At 43.1% G+C, this 21,373-nt stretch overlaps 1 protein-coding gene across 1 annotated transcript in view; it reads left to right on the top strand.

The window, feature by feature from the left end:
- Positions 1 to 21,373, top strand: part of SLC6A16 (solute carrier family 6 member 16) — a 31,838-nt gene that overhangs the window by 4,952 nt on the left and 5,513 nt on the right. The window contains exons 2-10 of the mRNA XM_020792759.3: positions 3,831 to 3,944; positions 9,056 to 10,282; positions 12,254 to 12,411; positions 12,805 to 12,931; positions 13,025 to 13,200; positions 14,799 to 14,909; positions 17,272 to 17,513; positions 19,440 to 19,623; positions 20,160 to 20,361. Coding sequence (XP_020648418.3) covers positions 10,087 to 10,282; positions 12,254 to 12,411; positions 12,805 to 12,931; positions 13,025 to 13,200; positions 14,799 to 14,909; positions 17,272 to 17,513; positions 19,440 to 19,623; positions 20,160 to 20,361 — 1,396 coding nt within the window. The 5' untranslated portion in view covers positions 3,831 to 3,944; positions 9,056 to 10,086. The remainder of the gene's footprint in view (positions 1 to 3,830; positions 3,945 to 9,055; positions 10,283 to 12,253; positions 12,412 to 12,804; positions 12,932 to 13,024; positions 13,201 to 14,798; positions 14,910 to 17,271; positions 17,514 to 19,439; positions 19,624 to 20,159; positions 20,362 to 21,373) is intronic.

Below are 21,373 nucleotides of genomic sequence, written 5' to 3'. Positions count from 1 at the left end.
TACCTGAGCCTGGGATTGAACTCAGAGTCTTCACTGCAGTATTGCAGTTTAACCACTGGACCACGAGGTTCAGAGAAGATTTATTTTATCAGAAAGTTGAAGATGTATGTTCTAAACAGCCCTTTATGAAGGCAAGCAATTGTGAATGCCACACCTGAGGGCAGACGCAGACCAGAACTACCCACCACTGGAGAAATATCACTTCCTCTCAGAGATGGGAAGCTTTCCTGTTTTGGACTACAGCTCCCAGTTTCCCATAATCAGCATGGGTACAAAAAAGAGAGTGTTTACCAGCTCTGCCCTCTACAGAAATCACTACTCTAGGCATATATTTTACTAGTCCTTGTAGATGTGACGTGTACAGAGCTGTGTTTTCAATATTTATTTATTTATTTATTGTTCTTTTACTCTCTGCTTCCTCAAGATGTTCAGTAAGGTGCCATGATCTCCACCATTCTTGCCCTCACAACAGCCCTTTGAGATGGGATAAGCCAAAAGGGAAACAGTGACTTCCCCAAATATAGTGAGTGGAAATTTGAACCCAGGCTTCCCTAGTCCCCATCTGATCCCGTAAGCACCACACATCCTGCCTGTGGCAAATAAGGGTCTTGTATATTATAACACAAAGTTGACATATCGTCAACATGGCCTTAGTAGGACATAATATGTAGCTTGTTTTAGCTTAGTGAAAACATTCCAATGGTCACCTAGGAATCCTGATTTTTTGGATCCTGGAGCAGGAATAACTGGATGTTGCCTCAAGAGTGCCCCAGAGCACGAGGTAGTATTGTCCTTTTTATGGTCTATGATCAAAAGATAACAGTCATATTCTTTTGATGACCCATGAACTAACCAGAAGTGAATCTTGTATAACTTGAAAAATGTACTTGTGTGATTTTGTGAAATTGCATCAACATCATCACCATAATCATCATCATGTGCTGTCGTCAATTCTGATTTATGGTGACCCTTTTCAGGGTTTTCTGGGTAGAGAATACACAGAAGTAATTTATCATTCCCTTCGTCTGGGGTGCCCTGGAACTGTGCAGTTTGCCCGTGGTCACACAGGTTGGCTGCACTTGCAGGAGACACAATGGGGAATTGAACTCCCAGCATTTGGCTGTGCAGCCAGATACCTATACCAATGAGCTATCAAGCCAACTGTGATGTTGCACACTGATATGTGTTCTGGGACTGGCATGTCATTGCTTTTTGTAGGGTGTCATCAGCAGGTACAATCCTACTTTCCCCTTGCATCTCTGCTGAATACTATATTAGAAATTCCTACTAATACCCTTTATGTCCATCTGTGTTTTTGCTGTTGTGTAAGGAGGGAATCCAGCACTCTGTTTGTTGCAGTGTCTAATACCCTAGGCCATAAATGGATCATATGCTTTCTCCAAACAATTTGAAATTTCCTGTGACTGGGAATTATGTATGTTACGTGCCATCAAGTCACATTCAACTTATAGCAAACTTGTTAAGATTTTCAAGTCAAGTGAGGTACAGTATTTAAGGAGTGGCTTTACCAGTTCGTGTTGGCACTGCAGGTTAAACCACAGAAACCTCTGTGCTGCAAGGTCAGAAGACCTGCAGTCGTAAGATCGAATCCATGCAACGGAGTGAGCCCCCGTCGCTTGTCCCAGCTCCTGCCAAGCTAGCAGTTCAAAAGCATGTAAAAATGCGAGTAGACAAATTGGTACCACCACGGTGGGAAGGTAACGGCGGTCCATGTCTAGTTACGCTGGCCACGTGACCACAGAAGATGGTCTTCGGACAAACGCTAGCTCTGTGGGTTGGAAATGGAGATGAGCACCGCCCTATAGAGTCGGACATGACTGGACAAAATTGTCAAGGGGAACCTTTACCTTTACCAGTTCGACTTCCCTCAGTAAGTTTCCATCCATGGCCAAATAGGGATTTCAAGCAGGTCTCCTCTGAGTCCTAGTCTAACATCCACTATGCCACACTGAGTACAATAACTTATTATAGCAAAGTGTTAAAGCCAAAATATGCTCCCAAATTTAACAACTCTGCCTGCAATTTGCACCCTTTCCAATCAAAATATGCTCGCTGATTGATGGTCAATAACCTTCAGTGAAACCCGAAAGAGTTAGTGGAGCTTTAAACAGGCTGTTAATAGCAAGCTTTTGGTCAGGTAGCTGGAACTTCTGTTTGCATAAGAACATGTTGGTCAATTGAATATTTTTGGTGTTTGGTTGAGACTTCTGCAGTTCCCTTTCTTGAATGAGATGGTGGTTTTGCCACGTATAGGCTCACAAAGAGGCCAAAGTCATGCCCAGTTATATAAATGTGGATCACCTCGAGGAGCAAGATCTTTGTGTACCTTGAGGCCCAGGCTCTATGTGCTGATGATCAATCACTGCATAGTTTGTCCCTGAAGGTTTTATTATTATTATTGCAATGTTTGTCAAAATGCAGTGGTGGAGTCAGCAAGCAAAAGTGGACAACATACACTTTGTATGCATGTATGTCATTTTCTCTGTGGGGCAGAAAACAGATTGGTATGTATTTTTGTGTACAGGGTTTAAAATAGCTTAAAAATTTAGAACACATACTCTTTCCACTCATTTCCCACGTGTTAATTTTCTGCTTTCATTTACAGCCTTTGCCATAATCTGCTTTTGAAATAGGGGAAGCTGGGGAAGAACGGTGCACAAGTACATGTTACATGGAGTTAGGCAGTAGCTAATGTTGTACAACAAGGGACCTGCAGTGGCAGCTTGGTAACAACAATTCTCTTGTACAAGTTGCCTTGGAATAGGGATAACAAAAATATTACATTCCTGAACACCGTCTCCCATCCTTCCTCATCCTTGGCTCTGTTGATAGGAATTGCACTCAGGCAACATCTGGAAAGCCACATTACACACATCCCAACCTGAAATTTCATTCACAGATGGGAAAAGTTACTTTTTTTGGACTACAGCTTTGGACTTCCCCAGGCAACATAAGCATATTTATAGCCATCATAGTCATGCATCTGTCTTTTCGGTACTCTTCTCTGGGCTTAAGGAAAAACTGAAAATGTGAACAAATTATTGTTGATGGTTGTTGTGGGTTTTTCGGGCTCTTTGGCCGTATTCTGAAGGTTGTTCTTCCTGATGTTTCGCCAGTCTCTGTGACCGGCATCTTCAGAGGACAGCACTCTGTGCTCCAGCCACAGAGACTGGCGAAACGTTAGGAAGAACAACCTTCAGAACATGGCCAAAAAGCCCGAAAAACCCACAACAACCATTAGATACCTAGCCGTGAAAGCCTTCGCAAATACAATTATTGTTGAGATTGTGTGCTTCAGAAATAAAGCTTCCATAATGTGAAAGTCCTGTAAAGAAAATTTGACTTAAATACTTTGGCTCTGTTTAGACACCCAGCCAAATGATAGTTTAAGGAAATTTGTGTTTGAGTTAACAGATGAGTGAGGCAAACCCAAATTGCACAACGTGGCTTGAAATATGTTTGTGAAATATGTTTATGCTATCATTTGGAATCATGTTGGCACATATAACAGACAGGGCCTTTTTTGTAGTGATCTCACATTTGTGGAACTCCCTCCCAAATAATATGCATATAACCACATCAAGCTATTAAGTTGTTATATTTCTGGCCTGTATATTGGCTTATACTGATATACTGATTTTCTTTTAATGGTTATCGTGTTGATATTTGACATTCTATTTTATAGTTGTTTTCTATGAGCTGATCTTAGAGGGCCTTATCTTTAAAAGGGCATACCAGAAATACCTAAATATGCAAAATAAAATAAATAATTGGACAAGCCAAACTTATGGTTGTTGTTCTACCTTTAGAGGCTACTTAACTGAGAAACCAAGGGCTGTGAGAACAGAAAATGAAAATGGACATGCTGCTTGAAATCATGTTTTGCCGTGCTTAGACAACCCCATGAGAAACCTCTGTCACATGTGAGTATACCAAATCTTTCTCCATATATATGAATGTGATTTTATTAGACATGGGAGTTAAGTCTTTTGCCTTTTTTATCAGGAATTTACTTTGTACAGAGTCAGGCCCAAGCACATAAAACTACTTGGGGGGGGGGGCTACAGCTACCAGCATTTCAACCTCTCAACCAGTATGGCCAGCAGGCATGCTAGATGGGAGACTGTGGGAGCTTCAGTTTTTAAAAAGCTACTTTTCCGCAATCTGATTGGCCATTACCCAGCGCAGCCCATGGTTGTTTACTCTGGTGGCAATGACTGAACAAGGTCTCAGGCTGAGAAAAGCTGTTCCTCTAATCCTATTCACAAAGATTCTTTCAGCAGGAGATGCCAGGCATTGAACACAGGCCTTTGTGGGCATAAAGGGAAAGGTGCAGAAAGTGTCCTGTATTCAATTCCTGACAACTTCAGGTAAGTCTAGGAAGGAATCCTACCTGAATCCTGCCAGAGAGCTGCTGCCAATCAGAGTCAGCAGTACTGAACTAGATGAATCAGTGGTCTGACACAGTATAAAGCACCTTTCAGTGTTCCTGTTTTCCATGTGCTCTGCCACTGGGCTGTAATCCCTTACCCATTTTCTGAGCCATAGAACATGTGAAGTACATTTAAAAGAAGACTGTCTCTGATTATCTTCAAGTTGGCTGTTTCATCACTGAATAATCATAAACCTATGCGATCGCAGTTGCACATAAAGTATGAAGGTCTGCATTTTGCATCAAAATCCAGATGCACAGGAATGGACGTCTCCTTACCTTACTTCCCACTGGTTTGTTGCCTCTGCTGTTTTCCCCCACTTAAGTCATTTTCTGGGTTTGAGTTGGACTGGAAAAAAAGAAGCAGGGGCAGCAGAGAACCAAACCAAACAGGGCAGGTGGAGAGTTGAGTTCCAATCCGCCTCTCACCTGACTCTAGACGTGAATGGAACAGAAATGCAGTCAGCAAAATGACTGTCATTGTAAGTTTGATCCCTTATTGATAAGTGATGCCAATTTAATTATGGATCTGGACCCCTAAAGAAGAAATCATTTTGTTCATCCAAACATAATTTATGACCTCTGAAGGCTATCTGGAGATTAATGGAATGTGTAAACTGATACACTCGCCCAGATCTTATTACATAGTTACAGCGACATAGTACAAATGTGTAACTTTGGGAAACTAATTGCCCCAAGCTAAGAAATCACAGACATTATCAATTGCGTACTGAGTTGTATGATTCAGTGTACAAGTGATAATATCTACAGTGATTTCTTCTTGTTGTTATTTAGTCGTTAAGTTGTGTCTGGCTCTTCATTACCCCATGGACCAGACCACACCAGGCCCTCCTGTCTTCCATCAGGGTCCTTTTCCAGGGAGTCTTCTCTTCTCATGAAATGGTCAAAGTATTGGAGCCTCAGCTTCAGGATCTGTCCTTCCAGTGAGCACTCGGGGTAGATTTCCTTCAAAACGGATAGGTTTGTTCTCCTTGCAGTCCAGGGGACTCTCAAGAGTCTCCTCCAACACCACAATTCAAAAGCATCACTTCTTCGGCGGTCAGCTTTCTTTATGGTCCAGCTCTTACTTCCATACATCACGACTGGAAAAACCATAGCTTTGACTATGCGGACCTTTGTCGGCAAAGTGATGTCTCTGCTTTTTAAGATGCTATCTAGGTTTGTCATCGCTTTCCTCCCAAACAGTGGTTTCTTAACTTGAGGCAATTCACCTCCAAAAGTTATGCCATATAGATTGCTACACAAAAGTATTTTGATCACTGACAAGCTTCAGGGGACAACATGCTGCCATATACCAGATCCAATACTTTGTCCCTCTAGTGCTAGAACTGTCTATTCAGATCAGCAGAGATCCATTCCAGTGTCAGCTAGAAGCCCTTCCCCTTGCTTCCTAATTGCAACTAACGGGAATTGAACATGAGATAATTTGTAGGCACTTACATCTGGTCCACTAAACTATGGCTGCTATCTCCAGCTTTAGCCATCAGAGAGGTAGGAAAATGTCAGCAGAGAGGCAAACGGAAAAGTTCCCTGAGAACTCTGTAGAGTCACTTGGGATAATTTTTCATAATGGAGGGCCAGATCTGCACAGTCTTCTTTCATACTTGGCAGGAAGATAGCTGTCTCAGAGAACCATCCTTCGAGTTGTCTGCAGATGTCAAATACTCCCTTTCTTCATTAGGGCTTAAAAACACAGCTGTGCTGCCTTTGCAAGGAGCCGGTTGCCATGGCCTTATGGGTTGTCACAAACTGCCAGGGCTGCTCCTTTCCATAACTTCCCTTCTCTCTTGAGTTGGCACTCGTTTCTTCTTTTCGTATTTGACAGCCACCCTTCTGTGAAGGTCAGGCCAGCCTGGAGCCATCATTGTAGGAAAATAATGAGTGTTTGGCATTGACATTGGCATTGGAAGAAAGGGGTTAGAAGAGAACAAAAGATTAGCCTGAACACAAAGCTAGGCATGATGGTTGGTGTCGCCTCCTGCTCTGCTGCTGAAGTTGGCATGGCCTACTCATCTTTTATGCAGACATGGTATGGATAGTCAGATGGTAATCTGAATGGGCACCAAGGAGGGGGAGAGATGGGGGGGCATGTTCTCTCAGTCTGCCAGTTCCGCAGTTGGTGTAACTGGATACTGTCGAGGATGATGAACAGACACAGTTGGCAGCCAGGCACTGATTGGGAGGGGGGAAAGTGGTGATAATGAGGCAATTCAGCAGAAAAATTGGGGATTGCGCTAAACGAGAGCTTAACTGGTTCTCTAGTGTTGGCAGAGAAGAACTGTGGAGAAGATGAGCCCAGGCCTCATCCCAAGATATTTTGCGTCCTGAACCAGAGCAGTAAATTACACCTTTCATTTAACTAAGTAAATGGATGAAATCCTGTTGTGTAGCTTGTTCAGTCACACTAGAGCAGGCCCACTGAATCAGAGGGGATTTGGTGAGTCAGCGCCTCCGTATATTCCATTGATTCAAATAGGCCGACTCTGGTTGCCCCTTATTGTTTGAAAGTAAGTTGCAGCTAGAGCAGACTCATTGAATCAATGGAACTAGTCTAAAATCCAGATACAGTATTTAAACTTAGGGGTTTTTGAGTGTCTTGTCTTCATGGCTATAGAAAGCCAACCAATACATATATACTTACATATACAGTGGTGCCTCGCATTACGATGTTAATTGGTTCCAGCGAAATCGCTGTAGAACGAAAACATCGTAAAGCGATTTTTAAAAGCCCATAGAAACGCATTAAAACCCGATTAATGTGTTCCTATGGGCTTGAAACTCACCATCCAGCGAAGATCCTCCATAGCACGGCCATTTTCGCTGCCCGTGCAGCGAGGAATCCGTCCCAGAAAACAGCGGGTGGCCATTTTTTTTTACCCGGCGACCATTTTGAAACCGCCAATCAGCTGTGCAAAAATCGTCGTTTTGTGATAATCGGTTAGCGAAGCAGGGAACCGATCATCGCAAAGCGAAAAAACCCCATAGGAAACATCGTTTTGCGATCGCTTTTGCGATCGCAAAAACATCATCGTTATGCGATTTCGTCGTAAAACGAAGCGCTCGTCTTGCGAGGCACCACTGTATATACAAAATATATGTATTTACATTGCTCGTTGTTCCTAAAATCTGCAGGGAATAGTGGGAGGGTCTGGGTGAAGATGCCTTCCAGTGATTTAGAGGACTAGGATATAAAATATTCCACCTCCTTGAATCCAGTCTTTTTCCCCAAACTGTCTGAGAACGCTTTATACTGGTTCCCTTCCATCTGCACTGTTTTCATGAGAGCCAGCTCTTCTTTCTCAGCTGCAAACAACCATCCTGTTTGTTCAAAGGAAGAAAAAGCAAACAGTTCCAAATGTTGCCAATAAAAATTTGCAGAGCAGCTACATGAAGCGTATTTGTGTCAATCTGAATATTTCCAGGAGCTGAAATTAGTTCTAGACAGCTATATGATTTGAGTCCCCTGACAGTGATGGCAAGAAAATGCCCAAACAACGGTTTGAAAGGCATTTTGTACTGGTGTATTTTTGGCTTAGAAAAGCTACCGTGCCCACTTTGCGGTCACAAATACTTCTTACTAATCTTCTGGAGCACAGAACAGAGACAGCCAGCAGCTCAAGAGCAGGCGAGGGGGTCCATTCATCTTCCCATCTGTTTATTATACTGTCTCTTTGAATGCTGCTTTTCTGAAAAGGTCTCCCAATTAAAATTTAAGGACATCAGGCTTCCCCAGCCTGGCGCCTTCCAGATTTGTTAAACCACAGCTCTCTGGTGTGTGGACAAGGAAAGGCAATCTTCTTCTTTGAATGATCCCTGGAGAGATGTTGTTTTTCCACCTCACCATGCCATCCTGAAAACACCTGATCTCATCTGATTTTGGGAACTAAACAGCCTAGCATGTCGGTGGGAGTCAGGCAAGGAATACCAGAGATCTCTGGCGAGGGCAATGAAACAACGCTACTGCAGACCTTGGAAAGCCATTGCTGCCAGTCAGAGCAGACAGAACTGGACTAGATGGGTCAGTGGTCTGACTTAGGATAAGGTCGCTACTTGTGCTCCCTTTAACATGGTGCTGTTTTTTTCTCTTCCACTGGGAAGGAAAGGTTCCCAGTAACGCTAGTTTTCCTTACTAGTGGAAGAAGCCGGAGTGTCTCCTTGCTGTAGAACACATTGCAAACAAACAGTCACACAGACTCTATTGTGGGTCTGTTTCCAATCCCCCAAGTGCGCTCAGTTACTTTTGAAACAGAGCAAACTGTCCTAGGGTTCAACCTCATAGCCGCACTTAGAACCACAATTTAAATTTGGCTTCAGTTTCTGGTTTGGGGCAGATTTATGCATTAATAGTTCAGATGTTTGAGTAAAGTTTGTGGTTGCAAGGAATGAAGGTGGGAGGCAGAAGTGTGCAGGGGAAAGAGGGAGCATGCAAATACACAAAGTTGTGGCATGTTTCCTGAACTATCAAACTACAGTTTGGAAAATGTGTCATGCCACGTCCAGACTTCTACATTTTAGCATATCATCTTTTAAAAAAATAAATCTGCTCATTTGCTCTTTCTCTGATGGTTCTTCCCTTTGCAGGCTTGAATTCCTTTGCTTTGGAGAAATGTGTGTGTGTGTGCGTGTATCTTACCATCCATTTAGTTCATAAAGACACTGTGTTCTTCTGCTTCTGTCTGTGTGATTATTTTGTGTGTGAGTTTGTATATTAGAATACACCCAAATGCAGTGTACTAGCTGCAACTAAAGAGAGGCAAAACCCGACTCATACTGGAGAAAGACTGTTTTGGCCAGTGACTTATCATATGTCTATTTATACAAATAGACATATTTGTATACGGTAATATAATTGTTTTGACACTTTTTATACAAATACACATTTGTATTAAAAGTATTTGTATAAAAAGTGTCAAAGCCATGTGCACATTAATGCACATGTAAAAGTAGTTGACACTTACTCTTAGCAAAGTAAGGCACTGATTTCTTATAAACAACTTAACGGATTAAAAGTAATATTACCGGTAATTTTGGAGTAACTTTACAAGGAATGGTTTACCTATAACTCTTTTATTTTCCTGGATAATAATTTGTTTTAATTTTAAGGGTTATGAGTAATGTTTATGAGTAAGGTTGAATCCTTACTTCTATAAAATTATTTTTTTAAAGAAACATTCAAAGGACATTTGGTTTTTTAAAATGATATTCTGCTGTTAACATTTTTACATTAGTAATAATTGAACACTAACGAAAAACAGTAATGATGGTTAAGTCACAAAATGATCAATGATAGTTACATTTAAACTTAAAATTTAACACGTAATGGAGAATGCATTACAGTGTTTTTGAGTGATATTCCAAGCTCTGTTTATTGAGCAAAGACGACATGTGCTTTCAGTGCCCTTTCCATTTTTCCAGCACTGTGATTAACAGGTATATGTGCTAAACACAGGTATTTGTATCAGAAGCGTATTGTTTTCTGAGTAAACATCCAAGAAGTGCATACAAATGTGCACAGTGAATTGGGTCGAGTCTGTGAATATACGAGGAGTAATAGAACTCAGCTGTGTCTGTGTGCGTGTGTCTGTCTCTGTGTGTGTGTTCCCCTTCCATCCATGGAGAAATCCAAAGCTGACCTCGAATCTACAGTAACCCCTGAAGGCGAATCCAATCAAGATCTGCTGCCTGATGATTCTGCTGCTCGACCAGCCTGGGGCTCCAAAGCCCAGTATATCCTGGCTCAGGTTGGCTTCTCTGTAGGACTTGGCAACGTCTGGCGGTTCCCCTATCTCTGCCATCAAAATGGAGGAGGTGAGTCGTAGCTACAGAAAGTTCAGATGGAGGACTGGGGTACAGCAAGAATGCCGGGATTTTTCTAAGTTAGGGGTCTGTACTTTTAGCTTCCGTTTATGGTTAAATAAATAATTTGGGCTTCCAGAGCGCTTGGCATCCCATGTTAGGAACCATACTGAAGCATGATAGTAAGCAAATTCAGAACAGTAAGTCCTTGGAACCTTCCAGGTACATAAAGCATCAGCGATAAGTGGTAGAGTCAATATGGAAAATGTATGAGAAGATAAGTTCCCAGCTGGGATATCATCACAGAGAAAGACCTTGTCTTAAGCAACCTTTTGCCTAGCTTCCAAAGGGCGCCTTTGATAGACCTGGCTCTAGATATTTTGTTGCTGGAAGCAGAGCCTGTATGATGCTAAGACTAGCCATTCATACACAAATTTCTGCCTTCCTCTTTCCTTCTCTCATGGTTCTTCCCAGAATCAGTTTGATTCACTTTATTGTCTGGGAGAGTCACCCATGTCCTGATGTGAGGATTTCATCAGATGGCCAGATTTACACTAGAAAAGGATATCCCTGTTTACGAGTTACATGGTGTGTGTATGAGAGAGAGAGAGAGAGAATTCTTCTTTGCCATAGATAACTCAGAAGTACAGTTTCAAAAAGCTAAGGTTTCATCTAACATCTCCCAGAACCATTCAGATCAACTAGCCAGTTACTTAGCCAGCATCTGTCAGGAAGCAAATATGGTTCATAATAAGGCTCACATATTTCCTTACAGCAGAGCTGGTGTAGCTCTGTGTGATGGATATCCTGGCTGCAGAGCCAGGGCCAAGAGTTTAAATCTCAATTGTACTTCTCAAGGTGCAAGGGCAGCTAAGATCATTGGAACTTGCGTGGCTGATAGGTTATATGCCCTCTTGCTTTTGAGACCTTGGTCGAGCTGCATGGCCTCAAACTGCCACCAGAGAGACTGATTGGCAAAATCATTTCTCAGGACTTCATATCTAGAAAAGATATGAGAGGGTCACCACAAGTCAGAATTGATTTGACAACCAGCAATTACTGATTTGATGGTTGTTGTAGGTTTTTCGGGCTGTTTGGCCATGTTCTGAAATAAATTACTGATTTATTTCCTGGTTGTATGGTCCCCACACATAGGATCTGAGCTTTAGATAGTTGACCACCAGTATAAACAAAACAAAACAAAAACACCACACAATAATCTGCATTGTCAATCAGGAAGGCAGCTTTTCATGTTTAGGTAAAGACAACCATCTGTAGTTTTAGTGGCGAGTCCGATGCATTAACTATGAAATATATGTTCTTCTCACCCATCTTTGGGTTGAAGAAAATCTGTTCTCTGGGTTTTTGGCAGGTGCTGGAGGATTGGATTTGTATAGTGCAGATTGGCTGGCCCTTATGACAGACCTGCAAAGCTACTGCCTTCATTTTCAATGCAGATCTGTGTACATTTCTGATTAGTTGACTCTTAAGGCAAACTTGCAAACCCACCGTCTCATTTTCAAAGCAGGGCTGGGCATGGTGATGATTCGCTGACCCCTGTGCCAATTGGAAAAATGCCTCCCTCTTTTCTGCAATGGATTTTCCAGAAACAGCATTTTAAAATCCTATTGTTATGTTTTAAAGAGTCAAACATCTGATAGTATTATTCTCTTGCATATTTGAGATTAGGGGAGATGGTGGTTATAGGTAAGTGGTGAACTAGAAGAGGCAACTGGGGTTTGACCCACAGGCTTGCGCATCAGCAGGAGCAGAGGGATATTTCAGAGAGGAGACTAATATACTTGTTAGCTCTCTTATGGGTGCACCCATAAGCCACCTCTCTTGCTTCTGGGTGCATCTGTCACATCTCTTAATTATCCCAACATTTTCAAGCTTTAGGAGAAGAGTTTGATGAGTTTGGAATCTTCAGAATGAATTGTAGGATGAGTATTATAATTTCTATCCGTATTTGTCCCTGGATAGGAGCTTTCCTACTGCTGTACCTGCTGCTCCTTTTCATCATTGGGATCCCCCTCTTCTTCCTGGAGTTGGCAGCTGGGCAAATTATTCGACAGGGCAGCATTGGAGTCTGGAAGTACATCAGTCCTCGGCTGGCAGGCATTGGTTTTGCAAGCTGTGTGGTGAGTGTCCTCCAGCAGCACTTCCAGAATAGGTGCTGTGTTTCTGTTTTTTTAATTTATTTATTTATTTTATTTTAATATCATGCGAAGCAGCGGGTCAACAGCTGGCGGCCTGTGGAAGTCTTCCTGCCCATGGAGGAGAAGCTAGCCAGTTAAACGTTTCCAGTAGATTAAAACAACTCCCTATTAATTATAGAACAAACTCTGGGTTAGTTTTCTAGTTTGTTGGGAGAGAAAGAAGGCAGAGAACTTGTCATTAATTAGCCAGGTTCCATACAGAACTCTGGTTTATCATGACATCCTAACAAGCTAGCATCTAGTTTGATTGTTGATATCCTGCATTAATATCCATCAACGATATTGAGATGCTAATTTCTTCTTCCTTTCTTTTAGGTGTGTTCCTTTGTTGCCTTGTATTACAATGTTATCATTGCATGGAGTATTTTCTACTTGGCAAATTCCTTCCAGTTTCCCTTGCCCTGGAATAATTGTCCAGAAATAAACAACCAAACTGTCCCAGGTAAGTGAACATGGTAAGAGCAGATGGCCTCTTCTGCCTGTGATTAACTCTCTAAGGATGTGCTTGCAACACAAGTTTATTTTTTTCCTTTAGAAACAGAATGCACAGACAGTTCTGCCACTGTTTACTTCTGGTACCGAAAGGCCCTGCATGTGACAAACTCCATTGAAGACAGTGGGGGCCTCAATCCAGCTCTTGTAGGCTGCCTCTTTGCTGCTTGGACTCTTGTGGGTCTTGCTATGATCAAAGGCATCAAATCCTCTGGCAAGGTCAGTTATGAGTATTGTCTTTGTGATCTGTCTCCATCTTTATTGTATGAATTATAGCCACGTAAGCCCCTTCTAAGCCTATTCCAGGTATTTTTGGCATTTGATTATAAAAGTTGCTAGTCCTTTCTGATTTGTATAAATAGCATTGGAATATCAACTGACTATCCATGGATTTTAATTAAAATTTCTAGAAAATGCTTGGCAGTGCAATCCTGTGTATTTTCAGTGTTAATTGACGGTGTGAGTAGACAGGGGGGAAATGTGAATGGATCTGCTTTAAAGCTGCACATGGAAAATTGAGTTTGCCTGGGTTAATTCACTTCAGCCAAACACACGGCAGTCAGCAGAGAGAAAGGAGGAAATCAGCCTTAATTGCATCTTGTTAACTGAGTTGTCACCTTCCCAAACTTGATGCCTAAGTCTAGTTGTTTCCTGCTTCTCTTCTTGTTCAGCTGCTTTCTAGGTTTTTTTTCTTTTCTTTTAAAGGCTTACTGTCCTAGCACTAGGAAAGTTAGGTGACCGGGGGGGGGGGGGGAGCAAGGAATTGACAGAAAGACAGGAGGAAGTTTTCACTTCAGCCTTACTTCCAGCTTGTTCAGAAAAAAAAACAATGAGGACACAGCTGAGACGGGGGAGGAAATTTTAAGGTAGCTCTGCTCTGACCAGCTTTTCAAGAGGCGCAGTTAGAAAAGAGTTACTTTAAAATGTCCTCCTCTTCCTCTGTGCATTTCTCTCCTCCCACCCTCGATTGCCTAGCGGCCGTAGCAAGCCAGAGAAAGAAATGAATGGGAAAGGGGAGTTGAAAGCAGACGAGACACCGAGTGTGGGAGAGGAGAGGATTCAAGTGACAGCCAATTTCCATGTTGCCCTGTTTCTATTGCACTGTTGCTGTAGCAGGCAGGAATGGCTTCAGATAGAAGGGCTACAAACCTTTCTACACTGGCTCAAGTGATCATACTACCTGAATCTCTGCAACAGATCACACTCCCAATGTATGTTTACAGTTTAAAGGCCTCCAGATGTATTAAGTTTTCTATATTCCTATCTTGGTGATTGAACTATGAGCCTGGTCCTTCTACTGTCTGTCATGAAGGATGTGTATGCACTTGTTTGTAACATGGGTGAATGGCCAGATACATCTCTGTCCCATCCTTGAAACAGGAGACCTTCTCCTGTGGCCGCTATTGTCAGATACAGTGCTGCACTTGTTTCATAGATTAGTGTGGAAGCAGATATTGTGGCTTGCTTAAGGGATTTGGAAAAGTTACTTTTTTGGGATTCAGTTCCCAGAACACCGAGCCATCATGCCCCATGACCATTCTAGCAGGTAGATTCTGTGAGTCACCATCTAAAAGAAGTGCCTTTTCCCTACTCTGGACAAGGATTGGCCTATGAGAACAGAAACTAGCAGCGTCAGAGAAAGGATTTGCAGGGATAAAGGTAGAATAGCAAGAGGCAGATGACCTGGACCTTTTGGTACAGACTGTGTGCTATGACTCTGATCTTCCTGCAGTTTAGTACCAGTGATTCTTCTATAAGTCACTGTCTTTTTCCTGATTGTATTTTAATTTTTCTCTTCATCCTCCACCCTATCCCAGGTTTTGTATTTCAGCTCTCTCTTCCCTTATATAGTTCTCTTGTGCTTCCTGGTACGGGCATTGCTGCTAGAAGGGGCCATCGATGGGATCCTGATCATGTTTACACCCAAGGTAAGAGACCACAGCATGCCAGCTTTTCTTCTTCTGCATCCAAACGTTCTGGCACGACGTCACATTAGTTCATGACTCTTCAGAGCTGATATCAAAGGAATTTACAGCAAAAATTATCTAGTAAAGAGAGAAGAAAGACAGTAGGCTGGTTCCAGATGGAGTTATGACTAGCCATGACTACCTTGATCTCCACTGATTTCAGTGGGTCTACTCTGGCCACGACTAAGTCTTGATTCAACCCAAATCAGCAACGAAGTTGCATGTCCTTTGCTTACTTCAATGTGGGAACCAACAGGACATCAGAACAAGAGCATTTAAACCTGTTTGCAATATATGGGATGGGAGAACAGAAGAGCATTCCAGGAACAATATTCAGTGCTTCTTTTAATGGAGGCCACAGTGGCTTCTTAAACATGATGAAATCTCAGTTCCAAGAACAAGTGACCCCCATGAGGACATCCAGGTGTTTCAGGCTGTTCTGTCTGTACACAGATTAATGAAAATCATGGCAAGCTCAAAATAAAATTTGCTCTTCCAGTGGTACAGAGTTATAGCAAGGAGCTTTGTACCAAGCTGAAGACTAAGGCTGCAGTTCTATGCATGCTTTCTTAGCAGTTTAGTCCCACTGAAATCACTGGCATTCAAATCGATATCAGTGGGACTTAGTTTTGAGTAAACATACATAGACTTCTGCTGTGATAGATCTGTTCTGGCATAAGCTTATGGATACTAGAACCTGTATATTCAGAAATATGAGAAGTTCGCAGAATCCTGTTCCTTAGTTTTTTTGTTTGAGCGCAGTGGTGTAAATGGTAGTGGCGAATGGCTGTGACTGAAGAAGCTGTGACTGAAGAAGTTGTCGCTTGTATTCTTCATGACACACTTGTTTTGAGAGTTGGTGAATGATAAGGATTCAAGCGGCAACCTGCTGACTAGCAACAGTTCACCACTGTGATTTACGGCACCAGTGTGTGTACCCAATAGGATCCTGGTTGCTAACTTTACTAGCTAGATACATGTATGGTTACCATAGTCTCTCGAGACTGAAGGATGCGTACACTACATGTATAGGAGGGTAGAGGGGGAAAAGCAATGTACTAGCTATTCAAAGTTTGGAAAAATACTCTTTTCTTATTCGGATTCCTAGAATCTTGTGACCAGTGGCCAGGCTGGTGGGAGAATTCTGGGCACTGTAGTTTACAAGTTTTAAGTGCAAGAAATAACAGCCTACTGCATTTCTATGTGAAGCTTAAAATGATACAAGAATTTTTTTTTAAAAAAAGCAGTGTGCTGCTTATATACCACCTCATAGCACTGAAAGCACTCTCTGTGCGGTTTACAAGTTAATTATGCAGGCTGCACATTTGTCTCCGTGTCCCGTGAGCTGGGTACTTATTTTTCCAACTTTGGAAGGATAGAAGGCTGAGCCAATCTTGAGCTGGCTACCTGGGATTGAACCCCAGGTCATGAACTCAGTTCTGGCTGCAGTACAGCAATTTAACCATTGTGCCACAAGGCTCTTCATAAGGATGGTGGTTCCCAGTCTTAGCAGTAACTGTGGTCGGTAACATAACAAAGAGGTACCCAGTGTGGTGTAGAGTGATGGACTAGGAGTCTGAAGCCTGAAGTGGAACTGGTGAAGCCACTCCTTAAATACCCCCCCCCTTTACCTTGAAAATCTTATTAGGGTCGCTATAAGTCTGTTCTGACTTGGATGACACATAACAACAGGAAGAGGGCAAAGGATGTTGTAGACGTTTGTCATGTAGCAGGGAGAGATCTTGATAAACTACCAGTCCCATCATGCTTCACTGGCACCAGGTTGACTAGGACTGTTCCCCCATCTGTACTGCAGTGGGGGGGAGCGAAACAGTTACAAACTCCATATTGAGGTGATATTTTTGTAGACCAACCAAAAAGATACAGAAAGTGTGCAGAGGCACACAACAGTGGAAGACCTTTCCATTCAAGGTGTTCCAGAAAGTGCATGCATTTCTGCACATTTTTTGCATCTTGTCTGGTGGCCTATAAAGGTTGGCATCGGAATATAAGAGCTTGGAATTTATTTTGTGCCAACATGGCTTATCCCTGTTTTTGTTCATGACTAACGGTTGCATGGGTTCCGGCCTAAACAGACAAATCTAGCTGAATACAGACCTAAGCAAATACTAGTTGACGTGAACGATAAACAGTAAAGTTGAACCATATATAATACTGTCAATGTGAAAACTGGAGGAAACATTACAGAGTTGGAGTTGCAGTAAATGTGAAGCAGTGGCCCGAGGAAGTCATCGCTTGGCCCCTGACAAGGAATCCCTGTCTAAACATTTGTTTTCCATGCTTGCCTTCCTCCACTCCCAAGCTGTCCATCTGGGGAGATATGCAGGTCTGGCGCCAGGCAGCCACCCAGGTGTTCTTTGCCCTGGGCCTGGGTTTTGGCACCATCATTGCCTATTCCAGCTACAACCCACGTCACAACAACTGCCACGTCGATGGGCTGCTCGTGGCCATGGTCAATTTCTTTACCTCCGTGCTTGCCACGCTGGTGGTGTTTGCTGTACTGGGCTTCCGTGCCAACATCATCGCACAGAACTGTGTCCAGAGGTGAGTACCTCCCTTGCCGTCTTCCTCCCATGATTTGTGGAAATTACTCCTTTTTTTGTACTACAAAAAAATCTAGGAGAGATTTTGGGATATGTAGTACAAAAATGTAACTTTTTCAGACTTTGTACCCCTTTCTCTTCTGTCAGTCACTTCTGTTGGCTTTTGCTACTATGCTGCATGCAGGGATTTTGTGTTTTAAGATAAGAATGGGAAGATATAACACATTATTTTTGTGATAGTTACATCCCCTTTTTAAATAATAATAATGTGCTGTCAAGTCAATTCTGACTTACGGCAACCCTTTTCAGAGTTTTCCGGGTAGAGAATATTCAGAAGTGGTTTGCCATTCCCTTCTTCTCGGGGGAGCCCTAGGACTGTGCAGCTTGCCCAAGGCCACACAGGCTGGCTCTTCTCCCTGGAGGCCCAGTGGGGAATTGAACTCGCAACCTATGGCTCTGCAGCCACATATCTAAATCACTGAGCTACTCAGCCACCCATTTAAGGCATGTGCAAATTTAAGAGAGTCAACAGTTTAATATGAAAAAAATATTAGAAGAGGAGGGAAGTCAAATTAATTTATTCTATTTATTTATTAAATTTCTGACCAGCCTCTCCCTCAAAGGGAGGCTTAAGGTATCCAGTGGTAATACCGTCTTCAGGTTGTGGTGGCTGCCATGCCCAAATTCTTCTTGCTGAAGTTTAAAAAAAACCTGATCACATATAAGGAAGCAACAATAAAGTAGCCTGTCAAAATAATAATCATTTTTAGTGCCCATTTCAGCCTAGGCTAGAGGCTAAATTGCTTTTTTGGACTAAAATTCCCAGAATCCCCTGGGCAGTATAACCACTACAATTAGTTGGAATTGGAGTTCAGAAAAGTAATGTTTCCGGGTTCTGATGTGGGCAGGGAGGATGGATGGATGTGCTTCTCAGGAGAATTCATTTCACCGATATGGCCAAAAGGCCTGTTTTCTTTTCTGCTTTCCAATTAACCTGAGAGGGATTAAAGTTCAAGGTGGCTATTTGTTTCTTTATTTCTTTCACTTAATTTTTTTAAAACCTGATTTTACATTTTAACTGCCTTTGTTTTTTTAATTTCATTTTTAACTGCTATGAGTGACATTTTGGGCAGAAAAAATCCAGAATATAAATTTAATAAATAAATAAGAAAATGCCCAGGATTGAAACATTTATTGCATTCATATTGATTTCCATCATAAAGCTGTTCTCAGGTGGCCTTCTGTCCAGGAACTGAACAGACCCTGCCTGAGCTGTTTTGCTTCAATTAAGAGTCAGTATCTGGTTTCCTCAGAACTGCATCCTCCTGAGGTGGCAATGTGTAATCTAGCCTGCCCAACCTGGCTCCTGCTTGGACTACAACTCCCATTCACTAGTTGGGAATGGTGGGAATTGTGGTTCATTATCCCCAGCATCCGTTTCTCTTTGGTTGGGAAAGGCTGATCCAGTCACTCAGGTTATTGGCTTGGGATTCGTATTTTCTTTTTTATGGCATCCAGGATCTCAGGGATGTGGTGGCGCTGTGGGCTAAACCGCAGAAGCCTGTGCTGCAGGGTCAGAAGACCAAGCAGTCGTAAGATCGAATCCACATGATGGAGTGAGCACCTGTCACTTGTCCCAGTTCCCGCCAACCTAGCGGTTCGAAAGCATGCAAATGCGAGTAGATAAATAGGGACCACCTCGGTGGGAAGGTAACAGCGTTCCGTGTCTAAGTCGCACTGGCCATGTGACCACGGAAGATTGTCTTCGGACAAAACGCTGGCTCTATGGCTTCAAAACGGGGATGAGCACCGCCCCCTAGAGTCGAACACGACTGGATAAAAATTGTCAGGGGGAACCTTTAACTTTACCTTTAGGATCTCTAACATTTTTGCACTTGGTGTTTGTTTGTTTCTTTGTTTTCTTCAGGAATATTGACATTCTCTCGCAACTAGTATTAAATGGCTCCTTCCCTGGTGGGCTTCCTGAGAACTTCTCCAACTCCTCTGTTTCTCAGTACAGCACCTGGTACCAGGGGCTCCAGAATGACACCACGAAGCAACTGCAGAAGTGGAATATCGGCGATTGCCGTGTCGAGGATGAGATGAACGAGGTAGCTTGAGTGGGACAATGACTTGGGCTACCAGGAGCAAAGCCTTTCCCACACACTCCCCACTCCTGCATTTGGGGTGTGTGTGTGGGGGGTGTATTTGGGGGAGGGGAGGCTTGAATTGTGCCTGACCTGCAGAGTTTGGAAGTGCTACTTTTGGGCCAGCAACCGTGCTGACTCAGAGAATCTAGGAGCTGTAGTCTCAAAAAGTGACTTTCCAAAACTCTGATGACTTGTAATTTCCCACTTGGAATTAGAGAGGAGCATAGATTTCCGCCCTGCAGTGTTGGCACGGTTCGGCCGCACAGCTTCTTCCGTGGGTGCCCCGGCTCCCCAGCCCTGCCTCCTCCAGGTGCTGGCTCTGAGTAGGTGCCCACAGGAGAAGCTGTGTAGCTGAACCACTAAACTGCACAGAATGGCGGCTCATGCCCATTTCTACTTGAAATGCAACTCTGCTGTTTGCTTGAAGCTTGCCACCCTTGAGTTTCAATGGCTGATCATCTGATTCATGTTTTCCCTCTGATTTTTCCTGCCTGCAGCGCGTAGAAGGTACAGGGCTGGCCTTCATCACTTTCACAGAGGCCATGACCCTCTTTCCAACTGCTCCGTTCTGGTCTGTGTTGTTCTTTTTCATGTTATTGAATTTGGGGCTGAGCACCATGCTGGGAAACATGCAAGGAATCATTACTCCCTTGCTGGACAACTTCCAGAGCCTTCGGCGTCGGCGGACCCTCTTCACAGGTACAGTAGAGCAACCACATTGAGTGGTACCAAGCTTTTATCGTAAAGTGGCAGGATTCCAGACCAAGTGGCATCAAATGGCAGGATGTGTGATTTGGGGATGAAGGGAGCTGCAGCTCAATTGGAGGGTGCTGAGTGAAGGAAACCTGAGTACTTGAGAATAAGAAAGATTGAGCACTGCCCTCTCCAGAAGATGGTAGAGTAGCAGCTGCTTGTTTGCTTGCCACACCTCCTGGTTTCCAGTTCTTAGAGCCTCTACTCTGGTCTCTAGGGAGAAGTAGCAAGATGCAGGAGATTGGTGCAGGCAGGTTGGCTTGCCCTCTGCTCACTTCTCTCCCTAGCAGTATTGAGACATACTGAGCTGCACAAAAGGACTGCCCCTGCTGTTAGACAGAGCAAAACATCTGGCTCATGCAGCACTTTTTGGATGTACAGTGGTGCCCCACTTGACGATCACCCCACTTGACGACAAATCCGCTTTACGATGAGTTTTTTTGCGATCGCAAAACGATGATTCAAATGGTTTTTTTGCTTAACGATGGTTTTAAAACAACTGATCGGCGGGTTGCAAAATGGCTCCCCGCTGTGTTTAGGAAGGATTCCTCGCTTTACAGGCACCAGAAAATGGCTGCCTTATGGAGGATCTTTGCTGGACGATGAGGTATTTCCCCCATTAGAACACATTAACCGGTTTTTAATGCATTCTAATGGGTTTTTTACTTTCGCTTGACGACGATTTTGCTCTACAGCAATTTCGCTGGAATGGATTATCATCGTCAAGCGGGGCACCACGATAATGAAAAGGCAGCAAATTGATTCTTGTTTTTATTACTAGGAAAGGGGAAAGATTCTTGTGACGTTTTCCTGCATGGAGTGCAAAATAATATGGTTGACCTTGAACGTTATGCACCTCAATTTCTATGCATGTCTTGGGGGCACTTGGCTTTTGTTGATCTCCCATAGGGAACAAAATGGGTTCGCATCCCCTTGTTGTTGACTTTCTGAAGCCTTT

The sequence above is a fragment of the Pogona vitticeps genome, chromosome 6 (assembly GCF_051106095.1).
Source record: "Pogona vitticeps strain Pit_001003342236 chromosome 6, PviZW2.1, whole genome shotgun sequence".
Taxonomy (NCBI): Eukaryota; Metazoa; Chordata; class Lepidosauria; order Squamata; family Agamidae; genus Pogona; species Pogona vitticeps.
Note: the sequence above shows the minus strand (reverse complement) of the source record. Positions and strands in the feature narration are given on the sequence as shown.